Source organism: Gorilla gorilla, chromosome 18 (assembly GCF_029281585.2).
Source record: "Gorilla gorilla gorilla isolate KB3781 chromosome 18, NHGRI_mGorGor1-v2.1_pri, whole genome shotgun sequence".
NCBI classification, from domain to species: Eukaryota; Metazoa; Chordata; class Mammalia; order Primates; family Hominidae; genus Gorilla; species Gorilla gorilla.
The window spans coordinates 82,304,321-82,326,904 of NC_073242.2; the positions used below are offsets into that span (position 1 = coordinate 82,304,321).

General features: G+C 35.0%; 1 protein-coding gene across 15 annotated transcripts in view; it reads left to right on the forward strand.

Moving 5' to 3' along the window:
* The window catches only part of CHD9 (chromodomain helicase DNA binding protein 9), a 274,384-nt gene that overhangs the window by 176,533 nt on the left and 75,267 nt on the right, over window positions 1–22,584 (forward strand). For all 15 annotated transcript variants that reach the window (XR_010131565.1, XR_010131564.1, XR_010131566.1 and 12 more), the window contains 9 exons: window positions 1,286–1,372; window positions 1,515–1,652; window positions 5,069–5,190; window positions 8,230–8,473; window positions 12,735–12,911; window positions 15,237–15,380; window positions 15,496–15,751; window positions 17,186–17,396; window positions 19,758–19,953. Coding sequence is in view for 12 of the 15 variants with exons in the window: in XM_055366784.2 (XP_055222759.1) it covers window positions 1,286–1,372; window positions 1,515–1,652; window positions 5,069–5,190; window positions 8,230–8,473; window positions 12,735–12,911; window positions 15,237–15,380; window positions 15,496–15,751; window positions 17,186–17,396; window positions 19,758–19,953 (1,575 nt within the window). In the remaining 3 variants the exon portion in view is untranslated. The remainder of the gene's footprint in view (window positions 1–1,285; window positions 1,373–1,514; window positions 1,653–5,068; window positions 5,191–8,229; window positions 8,474–12,734; window positions 12,912–15,236; window positions 15,381–15,495; window positions 15,752–17,185; window positions 17,397–19,757; window positions 19,954–22,584) is intronic.

Here is a 22,584-nt window from a genome sequence, read left to right on the forward strand (position 1 = left end):
TTCGTCATGATCCAGGTTAGGCATTTTTTAAAAGAACACCATAGAAGTGATGCTCTATTCTTCCAGTGAATGATATAAGATGGTACATGATACCTCTGTACCCCAGTACTGGTGGTTAATCACTAGATTAAGGTGGTATCTGCCAGATGTCTTCACTACATAATTACTATTATTCCATTTGTAATTATTAATTTCACCTCAAAAATGTGGGCTGGGTATGGTGGCTCATGCCGGAAATCCCAACACTTTGGGAGATCAAGGTGGGAGGATCACTTGAGGCTAGGAGTTTGAGACCAGCCTAGCCAACATATGAGACCTCCATCTCTATTTTTTTTTTAAAAAGATGATTCTAATGACCTGTTAGTTTGTGGATGCTGGGAGGTCTTCTCATCACCTTAAATATCTGTCATCTCTTCACTATGATCTGGAAGTTCCTAATAAGCTGAAGATTTTAGAATTAATTAATAATCATTAAATTTTCATTAAGACTAATTAGGGGAGAGTCGGTGAAGAATTTTAAAGGAGCGATATATAAGATTTATATTTGAGAAAGATTACTCTGGGGACAATGTGAAAAACATTAAAGGGAGGTGAGACAGTAGTTGGGGTTATTTTAAAGGTTCAAGTAAGAAGGTTGGATGAGGAAGGAGGAACCAATCTCAGAGTTAAAAGTAGAGTCTGTATGAATTGGTGACTTACTCGATGTAGAGGGTAAAGAAAAAGAAGGAATCTAAAATGACTTCTTCATTTCTGGCTTGTGTCACTGAGCGTGGGCTATGGAGAGGAAGCTCTGTTACCATTAACCAGTTAGAAAAATGCAGGAGGAGGTATGGATTGAAGAGTAAATGAGTGCACATGAGTTTGAGGTACCTCAGTAAAGTTTGCAGTCAGCTCAATAAGTGGGTCTTGAGCACAAGAACCATCAGGTAAAGATAAAGGGTGTGTGAGACAACAGAAATGAGCATTCAATGGGATGATGCATGGTCTTCAACTCTTGCAACCTGAGGAAAAGCGTAAAGGAAAGGTATAGAGGCTGTTTTCAGGAATTTTTTAAAGCACATATCTTCTAGAGTACCTTATTATTTAGTACTGTTTGGTTTTATTATTTATAACATTTTTCATGATATCCATTTCATTTGGAAATGAAAATGGAAGAATTCCATTTATTGGACATTTAACTGAAATCAAACTTACAAGGTCTATAGTGAAATGCTAGTAAATTCGTCCTTACTTTTATCATTCCATTTCTTTGTCAGATGTCAATTAAGTTACCTTTTAATTTTAGATGGAAGAAGAACCATTTAACCCAGACTACGTTGAAGTAGACAGAGTATTAGAAGTCTCTTTTTGTGAAGATAAGGATACTGGTGAGGTAAATATATGGTAAAAAGATTTTTTAAGTAAGAAAAATCTGAAACTTTCCAAGTATTAAGACCTAGTACTTTGTTCTCTGTTTAAACTATTTCTTACTAGTGTCTTTTTCAAAATGGTAAATGAAAAAAATTTTTTTACAGCCTGTTATTTACTACTTAGTAAAATGGTGCTCATTGCCATATGAAGATAGTACTTGGGAACTAAAAGAAGATGTAGATCTTGCAAAAATAGAAGAGTTTGAACAACTGCAAGCTTCAAGGCCTGACACAAGACGTTTGGTAAGAACCTGTTTTAGACAGCTTTATAAAATCTTAGCATTGTTTATGTAAGTTATGATATTGCTAATAATTATATAATGTTTTACTTTCATTTCTTTTAAACAGGCTTGTTACTATGTGAGTCTAGTTTTGGGAGCCAAAGCTTAAGAGGGAGTTTATATGTGAAAAGACAGGAGCAGATTCCTTTTTGATTAGCACGAGAGTGAGGAAAGCTGCCCTGATAAACATGGAGATGTGAAGTAAGAGAAGGAAATGAATTAAATATTCCATAGAATAGATCATATTGTTTTATAATAACTATTTTCTGATCTTCCTAGTATTATTTTCTGGTCTTCTTACTTTATTTTCCAGTAATGTCCATAGGCTGTGAACAAAAGCATATCAGTTTACTCCCATTCCTTTTACCTTCTAAATGTATTCCTTGAACCAGGAAACAGAAGCGTCACCTAATTCAGAGAGGAATGAGTCAAGGAATGTTGTAAAAGAGAAAGACTTTCTTTTGGGGTGGGGGCTATGCCTTAGTGGTAATATTAAGCCTCATTGAATAAGCTGTGTCTTTAGATAAGTGATTCTCAGTCAAAGGTGCATATCAGAATCTCTTCTGGAGCTTTTCAAAAATTAGAGATGCCTTAGATATATGTTATAGTCCTTGGTAAAGGGGGCTCAGCCAATAGAATTAATCCCCTTAATTAATATAAAATTGATGACAACAGGGCTAGTCTGTCATGGTTAAATAATGTAGGAGGTGTTTTTTTGTTTTATTTTGTTTTCCTTTCTTTTTGCTAGTATATTGCTGTTAAATAAAATAGCATATAAGTCACGTAAAGTATTTTGAGATCCTGTAAATGAAATTTTTCCCTGACCCAAACTAATGAATCATTAATAGTGATTGGATTGCTGAAAAGAAGCTATACAGAATATGATCTAATGCAGAAATTATTTTAAGCAGCAATTAAAATATGTTAATTATTTTAATGTTCATTGGCTATCACTTAAAAAATGTTTTCTTTAGCAAACACTTACCTGTATTAAGTAGCAGCAGAGCTTCAGTAACCAGTCCTGTTCTCAGTATACTGATAGCCTGTTTTGTTTTCCATGTACAATTACTATACACTTACCTGATGTCTAAGAAAAGCTTTCTTGAACTGTGTTTTTCCTCTGCTCTCAGGGTAACACAACAATCAACACAAAAGACTTCTGTAACCCCAAAATATGTGGGGAATTCTTCCAACCAGCAAGCAGTCAGTTCTGCAGTGGACGCCAGCTGGCTGTCCTCTAATTCAGTTCTACCCAGCTCTAATTCACCGTCTACCCAGATATAGCATCAGATCCCACATCTTGAGGGTTCAGTCCCACAAGACTGCCCCCTCCTTTCCACCAGTCACAAGTCCAGGGGCCTTCAGAACTTCTGACTGACTGGCTTCAAGTTAGGGTTCCCATTACCCACCACTTTGGGTTTGATTAATTTGCTAGAGCAGCTCACAGCACTCAGGAAGACATTCAAGTTTTACCGGTTTATTCCTAAGGATATTTTAAAGGATACAAACAAACAGCCAGAGGAAGAGAGACATAGGGCGAGGTCTGAGTGCAGGAGCTTCTGTCCCTGTAGAGTTGGGGTTTACCACTCTCCTGGCATGTGGATGAGTTCTTGTTCACCTTTCTGTCAATCTCCACATGTTCAGCTCCCTGGAAGTGTTCAGCTCCTGGAAGTTCACTAAACCCTGTCCTCTTGGGTTTTTATGGAGGCTGCATTATGTAGGCATGATTGATTCAATCATCTAATGGCCATTGGTGATCAACTTGACCTTCTCCCCTTCCTTCCTTCCTCCCCTCCTCCCCTCCTTCCTTTCTGCCCATTCCCCTTCTGTTCTCCCCTCTAATCATGCCTTTGTCCTTCTGGTGACCAGCCCCACCTGAATCTATCAGTCAGCAATATTGGCACACAAACAAGCAGCACTTTGGAGAACCCAAGGATATCAGGAGTTGTATGCCAGGAAATGGGAATGAAGATCAAATACATATTTCACAATATCACACCTGATTATCCTGATAATTCTTAGAAGTGTAATTTTGTTGATTAGTAACAGTATAATTTTAAAGCAGAAGACAATAGGAGACCTTTTGCTTGTTTCTCAGAAACTTATTTCTTCTACTGAGACCCTACTGATTTGGGGCCAGGATAATGTTATTTGAATTCTCATTCAGGAATCTTCAGAAAATTTATGTCTTATATATCTGTATATATATATAAGTGAATAAAATTCTTTTACATATAATGTTTCACTTCTATGCTTCTAGATTTCTTTTGAAAGAAATGTTTTGTACCATGAATATCAAAAGTTATTTTGGATGCTATTATAAAATAGTTATTGTTTTTTAAAAATATATTCATGATTGTTGCCACAATGTAGAATACAATTGACGTTTGCACATTGATCTTGTATTATGCAACCTCGCTAAAATTACTGCTTAGTTTAGCTTTCATGGTAGATTCCACAGGATTTTCTACATAGACAAATAATGTCTTCTATAATATAAATAAAGACAGTTTGTTATTCTTTTTCTTTTTCTTGTTTGATTATGCTTGTTAGTGCCTGCAGTACAATGTTGAATAGAAGTTGTCACAGAGGACATCCTTGCCTTATTCCTGATCTTAGGGGAAAGCAGTCAGTCTTTCACCTTTAAATGTTATGCTAGTTTTGGCTTTTTCATAGTTGTACCATAACAGTTTAAGGAATCTATTCAAAATTTGATGAGTTTTAATTAGGAGTGGATGTTAAATTTCTCAAATACTTTTTCTGCATCTACTGAGAGTATCATGTTATTTTTGGTTTTTATGTTTTATGTTTTTTTAAATAGAGATTGTGTCTCCCTGTGTTGCCCAGGCTGGTCTTGAACTCCTAATCTCAAGCGATCCTCCCCACTTGGCCTCCAAAAGTGCTGGGATTTTAGGCATGAGCCACCACACTCAGCTGATTTTTATTTTTTAATCTGTTGATCAACACTGATTAATTCTGTACTTTAAACCCACCTTCCATTCCTGGTTAAAAAAAAAACAAAACCTACTTGGTCGTGATCTTATTGCCCTTATATATTGTTAAGTTCCATTTGGTAAAATTGCGTTATGAATATTTGCATCTTTGTTCATGAGGGACATTGGTCTGTAGTTTTCTGGTGATGTCTTTGTCTGATTTTGGTATCAGGGCTTCATAGAATGAGTCAGGAAATATACCTTCCTCTTCAGTTTTCTGGAAGAGTTGTATAGAATTAATTTGACCTTTAAATGTTAGGTAAAAGTTAATCATTACACTGTACACTGTTATGCCTCTTAGGGTTATTTCTAAACCAATGCTTTTTGCCTTCAGTATGATATATGGAAGATTTAAACACCATTCATTCTTTGTTTTTCCACAAAGGACCGTCCTCCTTCTAATATTTGGAAGAAAATAGATCAATCCAGGGACTATAAAAATGGCAATCAACTCAGGGAATATCAACTGGAAGGACTCAACTGGCTCTTGTTCAATTGGTACAATAGGTATGTAGTATATCTTAATAAAAAAAATTTATTTTTTTAATGTGTGCCAAAATGTGTCAAGTAAAATAGATACTGATGTTGCTATATTGTTATTGTTATGAAGTCTTCATTATTTAAAGTGAGGTTACCTCAGGAAAATATGTAAATTGCAACTTAGGTTTCAACTACAATTGTTTTCTTTAAATGTATACCAATCAGAATAGAAGAAAGTTGGTATGTTGATTAATACTTAAATTTGAAATACCTTTCCAAGAGTCCTAAGAAACCTTCTGTGTTATATAATGCTTTTCATCTTATCAACCCATACTACTGTCTGCCAACAATCAGTTCGAGTTAGTGAGTTATGAGCAAGGTATACTTATAGGAATTAAAGCTCTATCATTTAATGTAAATCATCAAAGAAGTAGGTTGTCAGCAATAGATAAGGAATGGAATATAAAATATGGGAACCTGTAATTAATTACCCCATTTTTATTATCTGTTTTTCAAGGTTTTCAAAATGCCTTATAGAATATCTTACATTCTTTTTTGACATGAAAAGATAATTGCAAAAGAAGTAAAAAAATGTTACTGCGATTGAGAAAGCATAGTAGTTACATATGCAAAAGAGCAAATAAAGGCACTACTGTTAGTAAGAATAGCAAAATTTTATGATGCTTTTATTCAGAATCATTTTTAATCATTTTTACTTTTCACGTGAGTCTTCTGAATTGTTATGCTTAGTGATGGTGAGTCATGGACTCAGTCGATGGAAAGAGGCCTGTTATCCCCACAGTGCTCTTTTCCCTGATTTATATTTTCCAAATACTAATCATCATTTTTCCCAAGAGAACCATCTAGGAAAAGTAGTTGACAAAACATTTTTTTAACTTGTCTTCCCTCATCAGTACCCTTTCCTATCTCCTATATTGCCTGTTTTAACTTTTCACCACTTTCTTGAAGCCCTTTATCACAGTTCTGCCCCCTTCACTCTCTGTATATGACTGCTTCATAGAGAAACCCGGGGATGGTAGGTAAACTCATCCAAGTTCTTGCTTGCCTTCATATCCAAGCCTACAGATGTGTTAATATCTTCGTCCACAGTTATTCTTACCACTGCCCTCATGTATCAGACATGCCATCTCATCTAGTCTTCTTAGAGCCTTAGAGCCTTACTTCAATCACTTATCCTTCTCTTTTATATCTCCAGGCCATCCCTGAAGACTATTGGCATCCCTTCAGTCTATGAACAAATTTGAGTTTAAAATAAACCTTCTCTTGGCTCTGCTTCTCTCTCTCTCTCTCTCTTTCTCTTTCTGTCTGTCTCCCCATTCCCCCCCGCCCCACCACCACCACTGCCCCCACCCCAACTCCCCTGCATTCTCTGAAACTTTTAACTTTCCAAATCCATGAAATATTTTTCAGCCCTAATTTGCTCTCTGCTGCATTGGTTAGTAGTTGGTACTCCTTCCTTCTTTAAACATTCCCCCCACTCTGAACTCCAACAGCTTCCACAGTGTGACTCTCTCCTAGCTCTGCAGTACCTGTGACTATTCCTTTCAATAGTCTGCTGGTTCTTCCTCTGCCTGCCCTGTAGATATTGTGTTTGCCTGCCTTAGGTTCTGTCTTTAGCTCTCTTTTCATATTACATGTTTGTTCTCCCTAAGCCATATTCTATACTCCCCGTGCCTTCATGGTCCCATACTTTTATATCTAAGGTCTTGAACTCTGGGCCCATATTTTTATTTGCCTCTTGCTACCTGAGTGTGTATCTCAATGATTCTTTAAACACAACAGATTAAAAATTAATATTATTTCCTGTTTCTTCCCCATCAAAATTGTTCTTCCTCTGTATTTTCCATCTTGGTTAATAATAACACAATTCATTTAGTCACCCAAACTGAAATCTGGCTTCACCCTACACCCCATACTTTGGTAACTAGGTCCATTTTATTCTAACCCATAATTAATTCTGGAAAGTTCTCTCCTCTTAGTTTCTCCTCTCTTAGACCAGGTGCCCACACTTTCTTCCCTGCACTTAGTGGTACTTTCCCAGTTACTGTCCCAACTTCTAGTCACCTCAACCTCTAATATCCACAATAGCACCAGAATAAACTTTAAAATACAAACCTAATCTTATTGGATTTGTTTGAAGAGTTCCAGTAATTTCCATTGCATAATAGAATGGCAAATGTCTTCTATTTATGACCGTACTTACCTCAATAATCTCTCCTCCTTTTACCCTCCCCTCCAAACCATAGAACAACTTTTGGTCCTTCAGTTCATCATGTTCTTTACACTTCTGCTCATTCACTGTGCTCTCTGGGAAAAATCCTACCCATTACTGACCTCCTTTCTGAAACAGGTCTTCTCTCATCTCTTCTAGCCAGAGTTGAGGCTTACTCTTTTGAGCCTCCATAATAAACCATACTGATGATTCTTAATTGGCCACATATCATAATCATCTGTGAAGCTTATTTTTGAAATTGTAGCTGATTTTATCCTATTCCATACACATTGAATCAGAATGTATAGGGGAGGGGCCTGAGTATCTGTTTTTTTTCAAGCTTTGTAAGCTCTTCTGATGTGCAGCCACAATTGAAAACCAGTGCTTTATCTGTGCTTCAGTGATAGCACATTGCATGACTATTTATTTATTTGCATGTCAGCTTCTGTAATAGATACACACCCCTGAAAGGCAGAGAACATGTTTTATTTCTTTCGTATCCCATCTTCTCATACTGTCCTGAGATACAGAAGGTATTTATTAAATGATTCCTGAACAAATAATATATTGAGTTGGCCTTGCCCTTCCCTTTTCTTTTTTAAAAAATCAGACATCTAATGGGTGGTATCCTTATTTTGGAGCTATAGAAATCTTTGTGCCTTTGCAGGTTTATAATAAAATTGTAATCTTAAGCCTACCCTGCACTTAAGCAACTTTTACATTTTTATAAATGCAACTATTTTATTTGATCTTTGATTATTTTTGTATATTTATCTTTAAAGTATAGAAAAAAACCCCAATGTATGCATGGATAATGTATTTGTTTATTTCAGACGAAACTGCATCTTAGCAGATGAAATGGGTCTTGGCAAAACTATTCAATCAATTACATTCCTCTATGAAATCCTTCTGACTGGTATAAGAGGACCTTTCCTGATTATTGCTCCGCTTTCTACTATTGCAAACTGGGAGAGAGAATTTCGTACGTGGACTGATATTAACGTTGTGGTTTATCATGGGAGCCTGATTAGCAGACAAATGATACAGCAATACGAGATGTACTTCAGGGATTCGCAGGTGTGTTATTGATTATTTTGTTTGTTGTTTGAAAGGTCAGGGCTGAAAAAGATAAGCATTACCTACCAATTATTTTCAAATTTAGGATACATTTTAATTGCCTACCTAGATCTTAGTTTAAGTTCTTTTATTCATCATTTTTATTTTACAGTAAATTTGAGTAGCTGAAGAGAACAATGAGAAAAGTCAATTTAATGCTGTAGTTCACTATAATGAAGTATGCAGATTTAAACAATGCACGAGTTTCATTGTAATCCTTAATTTTTCAACTAGAATAATAATTTTACTAATTGTTTTTAAATACACATTAGATTTATTTTTAGGGTATTAACTGTCTCTGATCATTGTCCAGCTTTTTTCCCATCATTTAAAAAATTTAAATCTTCACTAATACCACAGGCTTAAATGCCTGTTGAGGTGAGACCATAGGTTCTCTTTCATGTTCAATGGATTTTTATTTTAGACATTTTTAAAAATGTGGTTTGTTTTGCTTACCAAAACAGGTATACCTCCATCTTTTAGGAATGATTATTTCAGTACTGTAGTGGTTTGATGATGTTCCTCTCTCCATGTATTTTAGAGGAGCATTTTCTATTTTACTTTGACCACTTACTCTTTAAGAAGGGATTTCCTATCCCTTCTAAATACATAGATCATAAAATAAAGAGATGACACCTTAAGAATTTTCTAGCAGAAAGTTAAGACTAGAAAAGATAGGCCAGGCATGGTGGCTCACACTTATAATCTTAACACTTTGGGAGGCCGAGGTGGGAGGATTGCTTGAGGCTAGGAGTTCCAGACCAGTCTGGGCAACATAGCAAGACCCCATCTCTATGAAAAAAATTAAAATATTTTTTAAAAAAGAAAACATTCAAGTCATGGTTTTGAATGTTCATATGAATCATTTTATTAAAATATTTCAATAAAATCAATAAACTCAATTCACAAAAAACTGTACTTTTTAAATGGAAAAGGTTTGTCTCCTGGCACCCTACACTAAAAGCACTTTAGTATTTTTTCTTTCCCTCATTCTGTTGTTCTAAAAGGATCATTATAATACATGGCCAGGTTATGTGATATGATAGAGGTTGAAGTAAGATAATGTGCATAGCCTTCTACTTTTGTCTCCCAATGATAACTGATTTTCTACCTGTTTGAGCCCAAGAGTTTGAGGCCGCAGTGAGCTGTGATCACACCACTGCACTGAAGCCTGGGTGACAGCAAGACCCTGTCCCTAAAAAAAGGAAAAGAATCAAACTATAATCTAATTAAGATATCATGGACTCCAAAGGTGCAAAGGTGACTGTTTTCAATTGAAGAATAATTAATTATATAGATGCTTAATTTCATATAAATGTAATTGTTTCAACCTTGGAAGTAGGAAGCAAAATGAGGTTACAGGAACAAAATCAGTTAATTTATCCATTTTCAAACTCTTGGGCTTAAGTGATCCTCCCAAGTAGCTGAGACTACAGGAGTGCATTTCCACACCTGGCTAATTATTTTATTTTTTGTGAAGATAGGGTCTCAATTTGTTGCCCAGGCTGGTCTCGAACTCATGTAATCCTCCCACCTCAGCCTCCCAAAGTGCTGGGATTACAGGCAGGAGCCACTGCACCTGGTCTAGTGTTTCATTATTCTTACTCGTACATTTGTAGAATTTTAGAGCTGTATGTTGTCATAAAAATGATTTAATTTGACATTCTCATTTTTTATAGAAAGCACAACTAATATCTTGAGACTTACAGAGATTTTTAACAAAGTTACAATTTTAATATATGTGTCACATGAGTTTGGCATAAATATGATAGCCAAAAACCTGGAAGATTCTTGATATGTAATAAACTAAATTGTATATATTAAATATTGTATTTTTATGATACATGTTACAAATTCTAGATATATATTACCTAAAGAGGTTTTAAATTTCAAAAGATAAAGATGTCTCCTGTAATGAAATAAATAGATCTGTACTTCAAATATAGAAATAACTTTTAGAATTAACTCTTTTAAATACATTTTCATATAAATTAAGTGAATATTTAACTTCTTTTTTTTTTTACATTATCAAATAGCTTGAAATGACAGTAGTACTAAAATTATGCTAAAATTTTTCTAAATTGCCCTGGGAAAAGTAATGGAAGTGATAAACTAATAACCACAAACATTTATCAAGTATTTAACATGTGCCAGACATTATGCTAAACAGTTTACATATATTATTTCACTTAATCTTTGTAATATCAACCTTGTAAAATAGATAGTATTATCTCCATTTTACCCATGAGAAAACTGAGGCTAAAGAAGTTGCATAGATTGCCCTAAAATCACAGTGTAAAACCAGGATTAATAAACTCAAATCAATCAGATTCAAGAGCCCTTGTTATTAAACACTGTGATATCAACTTAACTGAATATATTATATCCCAGGTTTTTAGAGCTGTATAAATGCCAGAGATTTATAATTTATACCTATTTTAATAATATTCTACTGCAGCTATTATTCAACTTAATGGCCAGTATACACAATTAATATTAACTGACCTTAAATTAATTAGGTTAATATTAATTAAAATCTAAGAATACCCAACTGTTCTTATCCCTTCTTTTCACTTAATACCCAATAGCTTATGTTTTCAACCCTGTTTAAACACTTTCTTCACTTAGATTCCAAGACTTCATCCTGTCCTACATCACCACTTATTCTTTCTCAAGCCCCCTTTATTGGTTCCTTCTTATCTTCCCTATATCTAAACTTTGGGGTAACCCAGGGCTCAGTCTTCAGACTCTTTTGTGTCTGCACTCATTATCTCACATATTTGATTCATACACATAACTTTGAATACCATCTGTACTGCTGAAATTCCTAAGCTTGTATCACCAACTCTAAACTCTTTCCTAAATTCCAGAGTCATATCCAAATGCCTTCTTAACAACTCCACATGGATATGTCTAATAGATGTCTCAAAATTAACACATACAAAATCAAAATCCAAAACTACTTCTTTTTAGTAAATAACAACATGAACTTCCGGTTGTTCAAGCTAAAATTTTTAGAGGTAAATTTGAGGCCCTCCTCTATCTCACTCCATGCTTATCCATTGGGAAATCCTGTTGGCTCTATTTTCAAAATGTATCTAGAACTGACCACTTCTCATGAACTCCAATGAAGATTTCTTGCTTGCATTACTATGGCAGCTTTTTAACTGTCCTCCATGATCCTGTCCTTGGCCTCTCCAGACAGGTTTCATCACAACTGCCAAAGGGACTTTTTAAAAATTTATGTCAAATCAGGACACTTCTTACAAATCCCTTCAATAGTGTCTTGCTCAGAGCCAAAGTCTGTTATCACAGTTTTCAAGTCCCGCAGTCGGCTGCATCCCCTCCCCAACTCACTGGGTTTCAAACACTCTGGCTTTCTTGCTGTTATCTGAATGCTGCCAAAGATACTCTTACCTTAGGGCCTTCATACTTACTACTACTTTTACCAAGAATGCTTTCTTTTATAGATCTCTAGATAGCAACATGACTTCCTCCCTCATCTTTAGATCTTTCCTCAGATACCACATCACAATAATGGTCTCCCAACCACTCTATATAAAAACTGCAGTTGTCACCTCCAGCCTTATACTTCTTATCCCACATCCTTGTTTTATTTTATTCCACAGCCCTTATCTCTAACTTACTTTTTAAAAAATTATTTTCTTAATAACTATGTCCTGCATTTGATTCAGTAGAATATAAGTTCTAATTGGATAATTATCTGTTTTATCTGTTTTGTTTACTGCTATATCTCCAGCAACTAGAACAGGGTCTAGCACATAGATACTCAATATCTGCTGAATAAAGTATTTGGATGGCTAATTATTCACTATTTATTTGCTATTATATTTGTGAACTCATTGGTGTAAGTAATAAGAACTAATACTGAAATCTCATTGGCCAGATTTTATCCTGATTATTTCTTGCCCAAAATTATTTTAATTCTTAAAAATTATCATACAACATTTTACCAAGAAATACTTATTTGGATACAATTATGAATAATATAATTATGTTGGCATAATGTTTAACAAGATTATTGAACACGGCAATATAATACAGTTTCAATGATAAAAGTTTTCATTGTAAGGGAGTGTCTGCATATGTAAAAATTTCATTAGAAATGTTTTATAACAGATGTTATCTGATGCCATTTGACAGGAATAAAAAATATGCAATTAAAATATTCCAGCAAATAATTATATTTGATCATTTCTAGGGGCGTATCATTCGAGGAGCTTACAGATTCCAAGCCATCATCACCACTTTTGAAATGATTCTTGGAGGCTGTGGAGAGCTTAATGCAATTGAATGGCGATGTGTGATTATTGATGAAGCACATAGGTTAAAAAATAAAAATTGTAAACTCTTAGAGGGCCTGAAACTCATGAATCTGGTAAGTAACTTAATATTATCATTATGACAATTGAGTTTATTAGATGTATAGTGAAAGGTCATAGAGTTAATGCTAAAAATTTTTCTTTTTAATTTTAGAGTATAGTACATCTGAATCTTATCTGTGATAATTGAGATTTTTGGGGGGGCCTTAATTTGTAAGAAAAAAATTCTGTTTCCTATGACTTCAAATTTTTTAGCTCTTTCCTTCAAAAAGCATTAGTAATTAATTTTTAAAATGAGACCTCTATAGAGTATGTACTATTTAAAAGAAATTAAGACCGTAAGTTTTTGTTTTGTTTGTTTGTTTGAGATGGAGTTTCTCTCTTGCTGCCCAGGCTGGAGTGCAGTGGTGCGGTCTCCACTCACTGCAACCTCCACCTCCCAGGTTCAAGCGATTCTCCTGCCTCAGCCTCCCAAGTAGCTGGGATTACAGGCATGTGCCACCATGCCCAGCTAATTTTGTATTTTTAGTAGAGATGGGGTTTCTCCATGTTGGTCAGGCTGGTCTCGAACTCCCGACCTCAGGTTATCCACCCGCCCCAGCCTCCAAAAGTGAGCCACCACGCCCGGCTAATTTTCTGTATTTTTAGTAGACTAAGACCATAAGTTTTAAGCCATGAATTACTTAATAAAAAGCCCCTCTACCAAAGTTATATTATTCAGATCATTTATGGTAAAAAGTCCTACACAATTCTACATGTTTAACATATGTTGGTTATAATTAATAGTGGGATTTCTTATAGTCATCTTTTTGTTAGTGTGTTTGCTTCTTTCAAATGAAAGCATTTTTTAAACATTTTGATTTTTAATTAAGATCACATAATTACTACATGAGCACTTGGACAAATAATTCAAATACAAAGAACCACATTCTTTAAAAACTTAAGGTTTTCCTTTTTACTCCCTGTCCATCTATGCCACACACCCAGTTCAACACCTCATTCCAGTATGGTTTCCTGTTTGTCTTTCTGGGCCATTTGCTACCATATACATAATATGCAGATTCGTAGATACATATACAAATATTTAGCGTGGGAATTTAAAGGTTTTGTCAAATAAAATTTTAAATAATTTGTACTACCATTAAAAATATTCTATGTTTATTTTCTTCTTTTACTATTCTGTTTAATTTTTAAGGAATTGTAGTTTCAAAGCATATTTCTTTTTTTTTTTTTTTTTTTTTTTGAGACAGAGTCTCACTCTGTCGCCCAGGCTGGAGTGCAGTGGTGTGATCTCAGCTCACTGCAAGCTCTGCCTCCTGGGTTCACGCCATTCTCCTGCCTCAGCCTCCTGAGTAGCTGGGACTACAGGTGCCCACCACCACGCCCGGCTAATTTTTTGTATTTTTAGTAGAGATGGGGTTTCTCCGTGTTACCCAGGATGGTCTCGATCTCCGACCTCGTGATCTGCCTGCCTCGGCCTCCCAAAGTGCTGGGATTACAGGCATGAGCCACCGCGCCCAGCCTCAAAGCATATTTCAATTAGACCTTTACGTTCTTGGATTGTAACCTCAGTGATTTGATAATTCGTTCATGTTAAAAGAGTTAAATGATGATCATCCAAATTATAAATGATGAGCACTCTTTGGTATACAAATTACCATACCAAGAATGTTTGAGTACAAAAGAAAAAATGCCCTCTTTGTTCTTAGAATGTTGATTTCTTTTTTTCTAAAATTATTTAGAATTTTTAAAGGCACAAATAGCATACAAAGTGAAGCATTTCAGAATGATACAGAGTTTTTAAAAAGTGATTGGGAAAGTACATTCCTAAAGATTTGTGGCTAGAGATGTAGTTTTTTGAGTTAACTCTTGAAAATTATGAGTGTGGGTACCGTGGCTCACACCTGTAATCCCAGCACTTTGGGCTTACTTGAGACCTGGAGCTCGAGACCAGCTGGGTAACATAGTAAGATCTCATCTCTACAAAAAAAATATTTTTTTAATTAGCCAGGTGTTGTGGTGCATACCTGTAGTCCTAGCTACTCGGGAGTCTGAGGCAGGAGGATCCCTTAAGCCCAGGAGTTCAAGGTTACAGTGGCACCACTGTAATTTATTCTAATCATTGTAATTATGTTGTATGTGTAATGCTGAACTATGATGGCATCAGTGCACTCCAGCCTGGGTGTCACAGCAAGACCTTGTCTCTAAACAAACAAACAAATATATATATATATACACACACACACACACACACACATACATATATATATGTATATATAATCAGAAAAATATTTGCATATTGAACATTCGATAATCTAAGTCAGCTTTCATATAATTTTAGTACCGTGATGTTTGATGTGAATTGTTCTCACTTTTTGTAGGAACACAAGGTGCTTTTGACTGGCACCCCTCTCCAAAATACAGTTGAAGAACTGTTTAGTCTTCTTCACTTTCTTGAACCCTTAAGGTTTCCTTCTGAATCAACATTTATGCAAGAATTTGGGGATCTGAAAACAGAGGAACAGGTATCCTATTGTTCTTTGTAAATACATTCATCGCATTTCTAATCATTGTAATTATTTTGTATGTGTAATTAAATGCTCACTTATATTATATGTCTTTTTATCATTTTTTATTCAGGTACAGAAACTTCAGGCTATCCTGAAACCAATGATGTTGAGACGATTAAAAGAAGATGTGGAAAAGAAGTTGGCACCTAAAGAAGAAACCATCATTGAAGTAGAACTTACTAATATTCAAAAGAAATACTACCGGGCTATCTTGGAAAAGAACTTTTCTTTTTTATCCAAAGGAGCAGGACAAACTAATGTACCTAACTTGGTCAATACCATGATGGAGCTCAGGAAATGTTGTAATCATCCATATCTTATAAAAGGTAGCTAAAAAAAGATTACAACAAATATGTTTTTCCTTGCAACAAATACTAATGAATAAATAAACAGAACACACTACAGCTGTAGTGGCTGTTATGACTCTCCACTGTGATATTCTAAGGAATTACAAGTGTTACAGAATCAGAGGCAATGTGAACTGCTTTGTTACAGGGACTGATGTTAGCACACCAGGTTACGACAGCAGCAGTTTGTTCGGTATAATTTGGACTAGAATTTGTCCTCTTGTTTAATCCTCCTCATAGGCAAAGACAGCAAAGCCCATTTTTGGGGCTTCTGCATTGCCATTTTTTTCCTGGTTTCCTTCCAGTCTAGATACATCAGTTAGTGTTTCAATTCTTGTGCTATAATAATGTTACTTTTTAAGATCTTATCAGGTTCTTTCTCAGTGTTCTCTCTGTACAATGTTTGGGTTTTTCACTTATTCTTGGGAATATACGCCTCTCTACTCACTTTATTCAAGACAACTGAAGTCTCTTGTAGTTATAGTACTCTCTTATGGCTAGACAGGCTGAGGAAAGGAATACAGAGAGCCTCTTTAATTCTGATTTGGATTATCCGAAGGAAGTATGCATCAAGGACCTGTAACATGGCTTTCATTTTAATTTATTCTCTTCTTTCTTTCTTTTTCTGTGTTTTTTTGTTGTTGTTTGTTTTTGTTTTAAGATACAGTGTCACTCTATCACCCAGGCTGGAGTACAGAGGTGTGTTCATAGCTCACAGTAGCCTCAAGCTCCTGGAAACTGACCCTTCTGCCTCAGCCTCCTTAGTAACTAGAACTAGGCATATGCACCACCATACCCAGCTGATTTCTTTTTTTTTTCTTTTTGGTAGAGATGGGGTCTTGTTATATTGCTCAGGCTGGTCTCAAACTCCTGGCCTCAGGAAATCCTTCTGCCTTGGCCTCCCAAAGTGCTGAAATTACAGGCACGAGCCACTGCACCTAGCCTTAATTTTTTCTTGTTTCCTTGTTTCGATGGCCAACAAGATGCCCATAGACACATCCAGATCAACTATGATCATCCTTCAGTGATGACCACTGTTATGATTGCTGTTTAAATATTAGATATTTAAAAATATCTGTGTTTATTCAACTGAGTTAGGACCACAGTTTTATTTTTTCCCTAATAGCATTCATTAAACATTTGGCAAACATAAATTTATAAAAGGCATTATGCCAGGTATCTGAGGAGATAAAAAGATGTTTAAGACCTTGTCTGTGTCCTCAATGGAATTACAGTCTGGTATTGGTGGAGGTTCAGCAACAAGCGTAAATAATTCTAATAAAAGCAATGTACATGCCATTAGAAAATTATGTTACAGAAGCACACAGGAGCACTAATTGTGATTAAAAGGAAAGCAATTGGGAATTTCCTGCATTTGCGCATTGCTGTTATCTTCTCCTATTTCTTTGACAGGTGCTGAGGAGAAAATACTTGGAGAATTTAGAGATACTTATAATCCAGCTGCTTCTGATTTTCATCTTCAAGCAATGATCCAGTCTGCTGGTAAATTGGTCCTTATTGATAAATTGCTTCCCAAAATGAAAGCCGGAGGTCATAAAGTGCTCATCTTCTCTCAGATGGTTCGCTGCCTTGACATTCTGGAGGACTATCTCATACATAAAAGGTAAAGCATACTGAATTATACTATGAATTATGCTAAGTATATGCTATTAAGATTTGTGCAGCACTGTAATGTAAATGAACTTTACTCATATCTTTCTCTCTGCTAGGTTAGAATAATGCATTCAAATTTATAAGTAAAGATTGTTTAGGATTATGTGTTATATTTTCCTAACCTGCGTATGTTGCAATATTAGATGTGCCTGAGGAGTCCAATTAAGAAAAGCTTGCAAATAAATATTTGTTTCCCCAGGAATGGGTTTAAAAACGTACATTTTACTTGATTAATAAACCTTGTGGATGAAACTTTAAATAGATGTATATTTACAACAGTCATCTTCAAAATTGAAAAAAGTGATTCAAGAACCTTTGGATCTATTTCATTGTTATAATTACAGCCTTAAGTTGTGGGACTTTTATTCTTATTATATACTATATAAAATTTGTTCATGCTTTATTGTTTTCTGATTTGTTTCAATGTGGGTTTTTTGTTTTGTTTTGTTTATTGGTACATCACAATAAGATAGTGTTAAATATTGTTTAATCAGGCCGGGCGCGGTGGCTCACGTCTGTAATCCCAGCACTTTGGGAGCCTGAGGCAGGCGGATCATGAGGTCAGGAGATAAAGACCATCGTGGCTTACACGGTGAAACCCCCGTCTCTATTAAAAAAAAAAAAATACAAAAAATCAGCCGGGCATGATGGCGGGCATCTGTAGTCCCAGCTGTTCGGGAGGCTGAGGCGGGAGAATGGCGTGAACCTGGGAGGCAGAGCTTGCAGTGAGCCAAGATCGCGCCACTGCACTCCAGCCTGGGCGACAGAGCGAAACTCTTGTCTCAAAAAAGAAAAAAATTGTCTAATCAGTATTTAGTCTATAATAGGCTAATTATCGTAGGATATTTTATCAGACCATTAGGATTCCATCTGATAGTAACATATTAATGTAAAAGAGAATCAGAAATTTCAGCTATAGATTTTTTATTTTGTTTTTTTGTTTGTTTGTTTTTGCTTTGTTGGTTTTTTTTTTTTTTTTGAAGACAGGGTCTCACTGTGTTGCCCAGGGTGTTGTGCAGTGGTGTGATCATAGCTCATTGCAACCTCGAACTCCTGAGCTCAAGCAATCCTCCCACCTCAGCCTCCCAGGAAGCTGGGACTACAAGCATGCACTACCACACCCAGCTAATTTATTTTTGATAGAGACAGGGTCTCACTGTGTTGCCCAAGCCGATCTCAAACTCCTGGGCTCAAGCAGTTCTTCCACCTCAGCCTCCCAAAGTGCTAGGATTATAGGCATGAGCCACTGTACCTGGCTTGCAGATTTTAATTCAATAGATTTTAACCCATATAGATAAGTAAAGGTCTATACTGATTTATATTATTAGAGATTATGTAGTTCATTTTTATTTTTCATTTTTATTTCTAGTTCCATTTTTATTGTCAATGTCCTACTCTTTAGCCTCATTTTAAAATGTATAGTATTCTCAATTTTATATCATGTGATACGAACATTAAGTTGCACCATTCCCAAAAATAGTAATTCTTATATTTTTTTAATCTTCTTACGTGGAGAACTTCATACAGATAAAACTACTTATAAATTTCTATTGTAATAAATTTCATGGAAAATTCAGAGTTTCTTTATTGTCATAACAAACATTATTAGAAGTCTCCATTTTGCAGGTACCAGAGATAACCGCGGAGAGACTGCTAAAACTCTAGTAAATCATATGTAGAAGTGTGTCAGATGTCATATGTATGCCACTTAGAGTCCATGCTCCTAAATTTTTATGTATTTTATTTTTATTTGATGTCTTGCAGTTTTTGAGTTTTGTATATGTTAAATGGGGAAGGATAAAGGAAGTTAAAAGATAATCACTTTGCAGTAATGACTATAAAGAATTCAACAGCATTCCAGTGTGTTCTTAATAGATTGCAATATAGAAGCAAGTATGTCAGTCGAGAGTAACATGGATTAAGGACAAAAGAAACATTCATAGCCTTCTTGTATAAAGTTTTTGTGAAAGTCTTTATTTCTTGCAAAAAAGTAGTATATTATGATGAGATCAGCAAAGCAGTTTTTATAGACTGCCTTTTGTTATTCTGACTTCTGAAATAAAATTTATTGTAGTGTTCTTTTACCTATAAATCTGGGAATTCAGAGGTTTTGTATCTTTATATTAGTTTTTGTTTTCTCCTTAACACCAACACCAAAAAGTATAAAGTCACAGAAACTACTTGAGATGATACTGCTTCTTAATTTTAGAGAAAACATAATGCTGCAGGAAAACTGACTTTATGTTTGATAGAATATGTCTTCAGTTTTATTATACTTATTTATGTAAATTTATTCCATTTCATTCCATAGATACTTATATGAGCGAATTGATGGCAGAGTCAGAGGAAATCTTCGGCAAGCTGCTATAGATAGATTTAGTAAACCTGATTCAGATAGATTCGTTTTTCTCCTGTGTACCCGAGCTGGTGGGTTGGGCATCAACTTAACTGCAGCTGATACATGTATAATTTTTGATTCTGATTGGAATCCTCAAAATGATCTTCAGGTAAATAATTTCCTTGGCTAACAAAAAATGCATTTTTTAAAAAAGTAAAATTGTGTAACTTTTTGGTAATCCACATCTTTTATTTTTATCTGGACAAACTAATGTATGTTTCTCTATGAAATATCTGTGCCAAATAAAATAGGTGAAGTTATTTTAATTGTTATGATAAAAACTATGACAAAAATTTTTACTTTTTTATATGTCTCACTAACTTATATGTCTTACTAGCTTATACCTATTTGAGTACAGTACTTTTTGTTTGTTTATTTAGATATGAGGTCTCACTATGTTGCCCAGGCTGGTCTTGAACCCCAGGACTCAAGCATTCCTCCCATCTTGGCCTCCAAAAGTGCTGGGTTTACAGGCACGCATCATCATGCCTGGCCTGATATTTTTATAGTTTAAAGAATATTATGTAAATTTGAGAGAGACCTAAGCTTTAAGAATAATTTATTTGTAATAAAATTAAAATTTCAGAATTTTAATCCTTAAAAATAAGTACTCGCTTATTCTGATTTTATCTTGTAATCATAATATAGTATGCTTTTTAAATAAAATACTTTAGAAAATGAAGGCACACATATAAGTAATGACTATACTTGGACTACATACAAATATAGGAATATTAATTACAGTGATCGAAGAGAGTCTAAATTTGCAGAAGGACATGAGAAGAGAACAAAATATAAGAGAAATTATTTTATTATTCATCATAGTCTTAATTGCATTGCAATTCATATTAGTACTTTTTTTTTATAAAACTAGTCAAGTGTAGTCATGAGAAGGGGAAAAGTAGAGTTCAGTCTGTAGCTCTGAACAACCCATTAAATAACTACCTTCAGACCAGCCATATTATATTTTTAAACAAGCATAAAAACAAATATAATAAATGGTTATTGAGAATATACCTAGCTTAAAACATATTTTAAATTGCTCATTTATGTAACTATATGTAATCTACTTTAAAATATCAAAAGATTATCCAAAATTAATAAGCCAGAGACCACCAACTCTTTCTGTGGAAGGCCCAGTTAGTAAATATTTCAAGCTTTGTGTGCCACATAAGATCTCTGTCACACATTCTTGTTTGTTTGTCATAATCCTTTAAAAAGGTAAAAAAGCCATTCTTAGTTGGCAAGCCAGATTTGGTCCACAGGCTGTAGTTTCCCAATTCCTACATTAAACCCAAATCATAATTGTTTGCCTTTGAAATGCATGTTTGTACTTATAACTGCCCATAGTGGATGTTCTAAAAGTTAATTTAAAATAATAAAGTCACTTTATAGAACCTGAAGAGAAAGTATCCTGAATCTCCCAATTTCTCCCTCTCACTTGTTTTTTCCTATTTGACTGCTAATGTAGATCCAGTTGTTACAGACTAAGATAATATTTGGCCTCTTGTACTTCCCCTACACCTAGAGCAAAGTTGCCCATTTACAGTCCTGGGTGCCAAATGGCACAAAATGGATGTGGATAGAATAAACGTGTCAACGAAGGGCAGAACATTAGTGCCCCCTATATATTTTAAAGCCACATTTTATGATTTAATTTGTCTGAAGATAATGGAAAGGTGATTAATAATTTGGGAGAAAAACTAGATTCTGTAGAATATTTGGAGTCAAGATTTATCATACAAAGTTTAAGGTTAGTCGGAACTCAAGATAAAATATGAAGCCCTTATGTGATCTCTGATGTCTCCACTTTTAACATGTATGCATATCAATTAGTTTGTCCTTCATTTAAATAAAATTTAGATATCCAGAGTTATTTACCTTGGGTGGTTTTTTTCCCCCAAAAAATGACCCAGCTTAGAAAGAAATCATAGATGACACAAACAAGTGGAAACACATCCCATGTTCATGGATGGGAAGAATTAATATTGTGAAAATGACCATACTGCCAAAAGCAATCTACAAATTCAATGCAATCCCCATCAAAATACCACCGTCATTCTTCATAGATTTAGAAAATACAATTCTAAAATTCATATAGAACCAAAAAAGAGCCCACATAGCCAAAGCAAGACTAAGCCAAAAGAACAAATCTGAAGGCATCACACTACCTGACTTCAAACTATACTGTAAGGCCATAGTCATCAAAACAGCATGGTACTGGTATAAAAATAGACACATAGACCAATGGAACAGAATAGAGAACCCAGAAATAAACCCACCTACTTACAGCCAACTGATCTTTGACAAAGCAAACAAAAACATAAAGTGGGGAAAGGACACCCTATTCAACAAATGGTGCTGGGATAATTGGCAAGCCACATGTTAGAGAATGAAACTGGATCCTCTTCTCTCATCTTATACAAAAATCAACTCAAGATGCATTAAGGTCTTAAACCTAAGACCTGAAACTATAAAAATTCTGGAAAATAACATTGGAGAAACCCTTCTAGACATTGGCTTAGGCAAGGATTTCATGACTAAGGACCCGAAAGCAATTGCAGTAAAAACAAAGATAAATAGCTGGGACTTAATTAAACTAAAGAGCTTTTGCATGGCAAAAACAGACAGCAGAGTAAACAGACAACCCACAGAGTGGGAGAAAATCTTCACAATCTGTACATCTGACAAAGGACTACTAATATCCAGAATCTACACAACAAACTCAAATCAGAAAAAA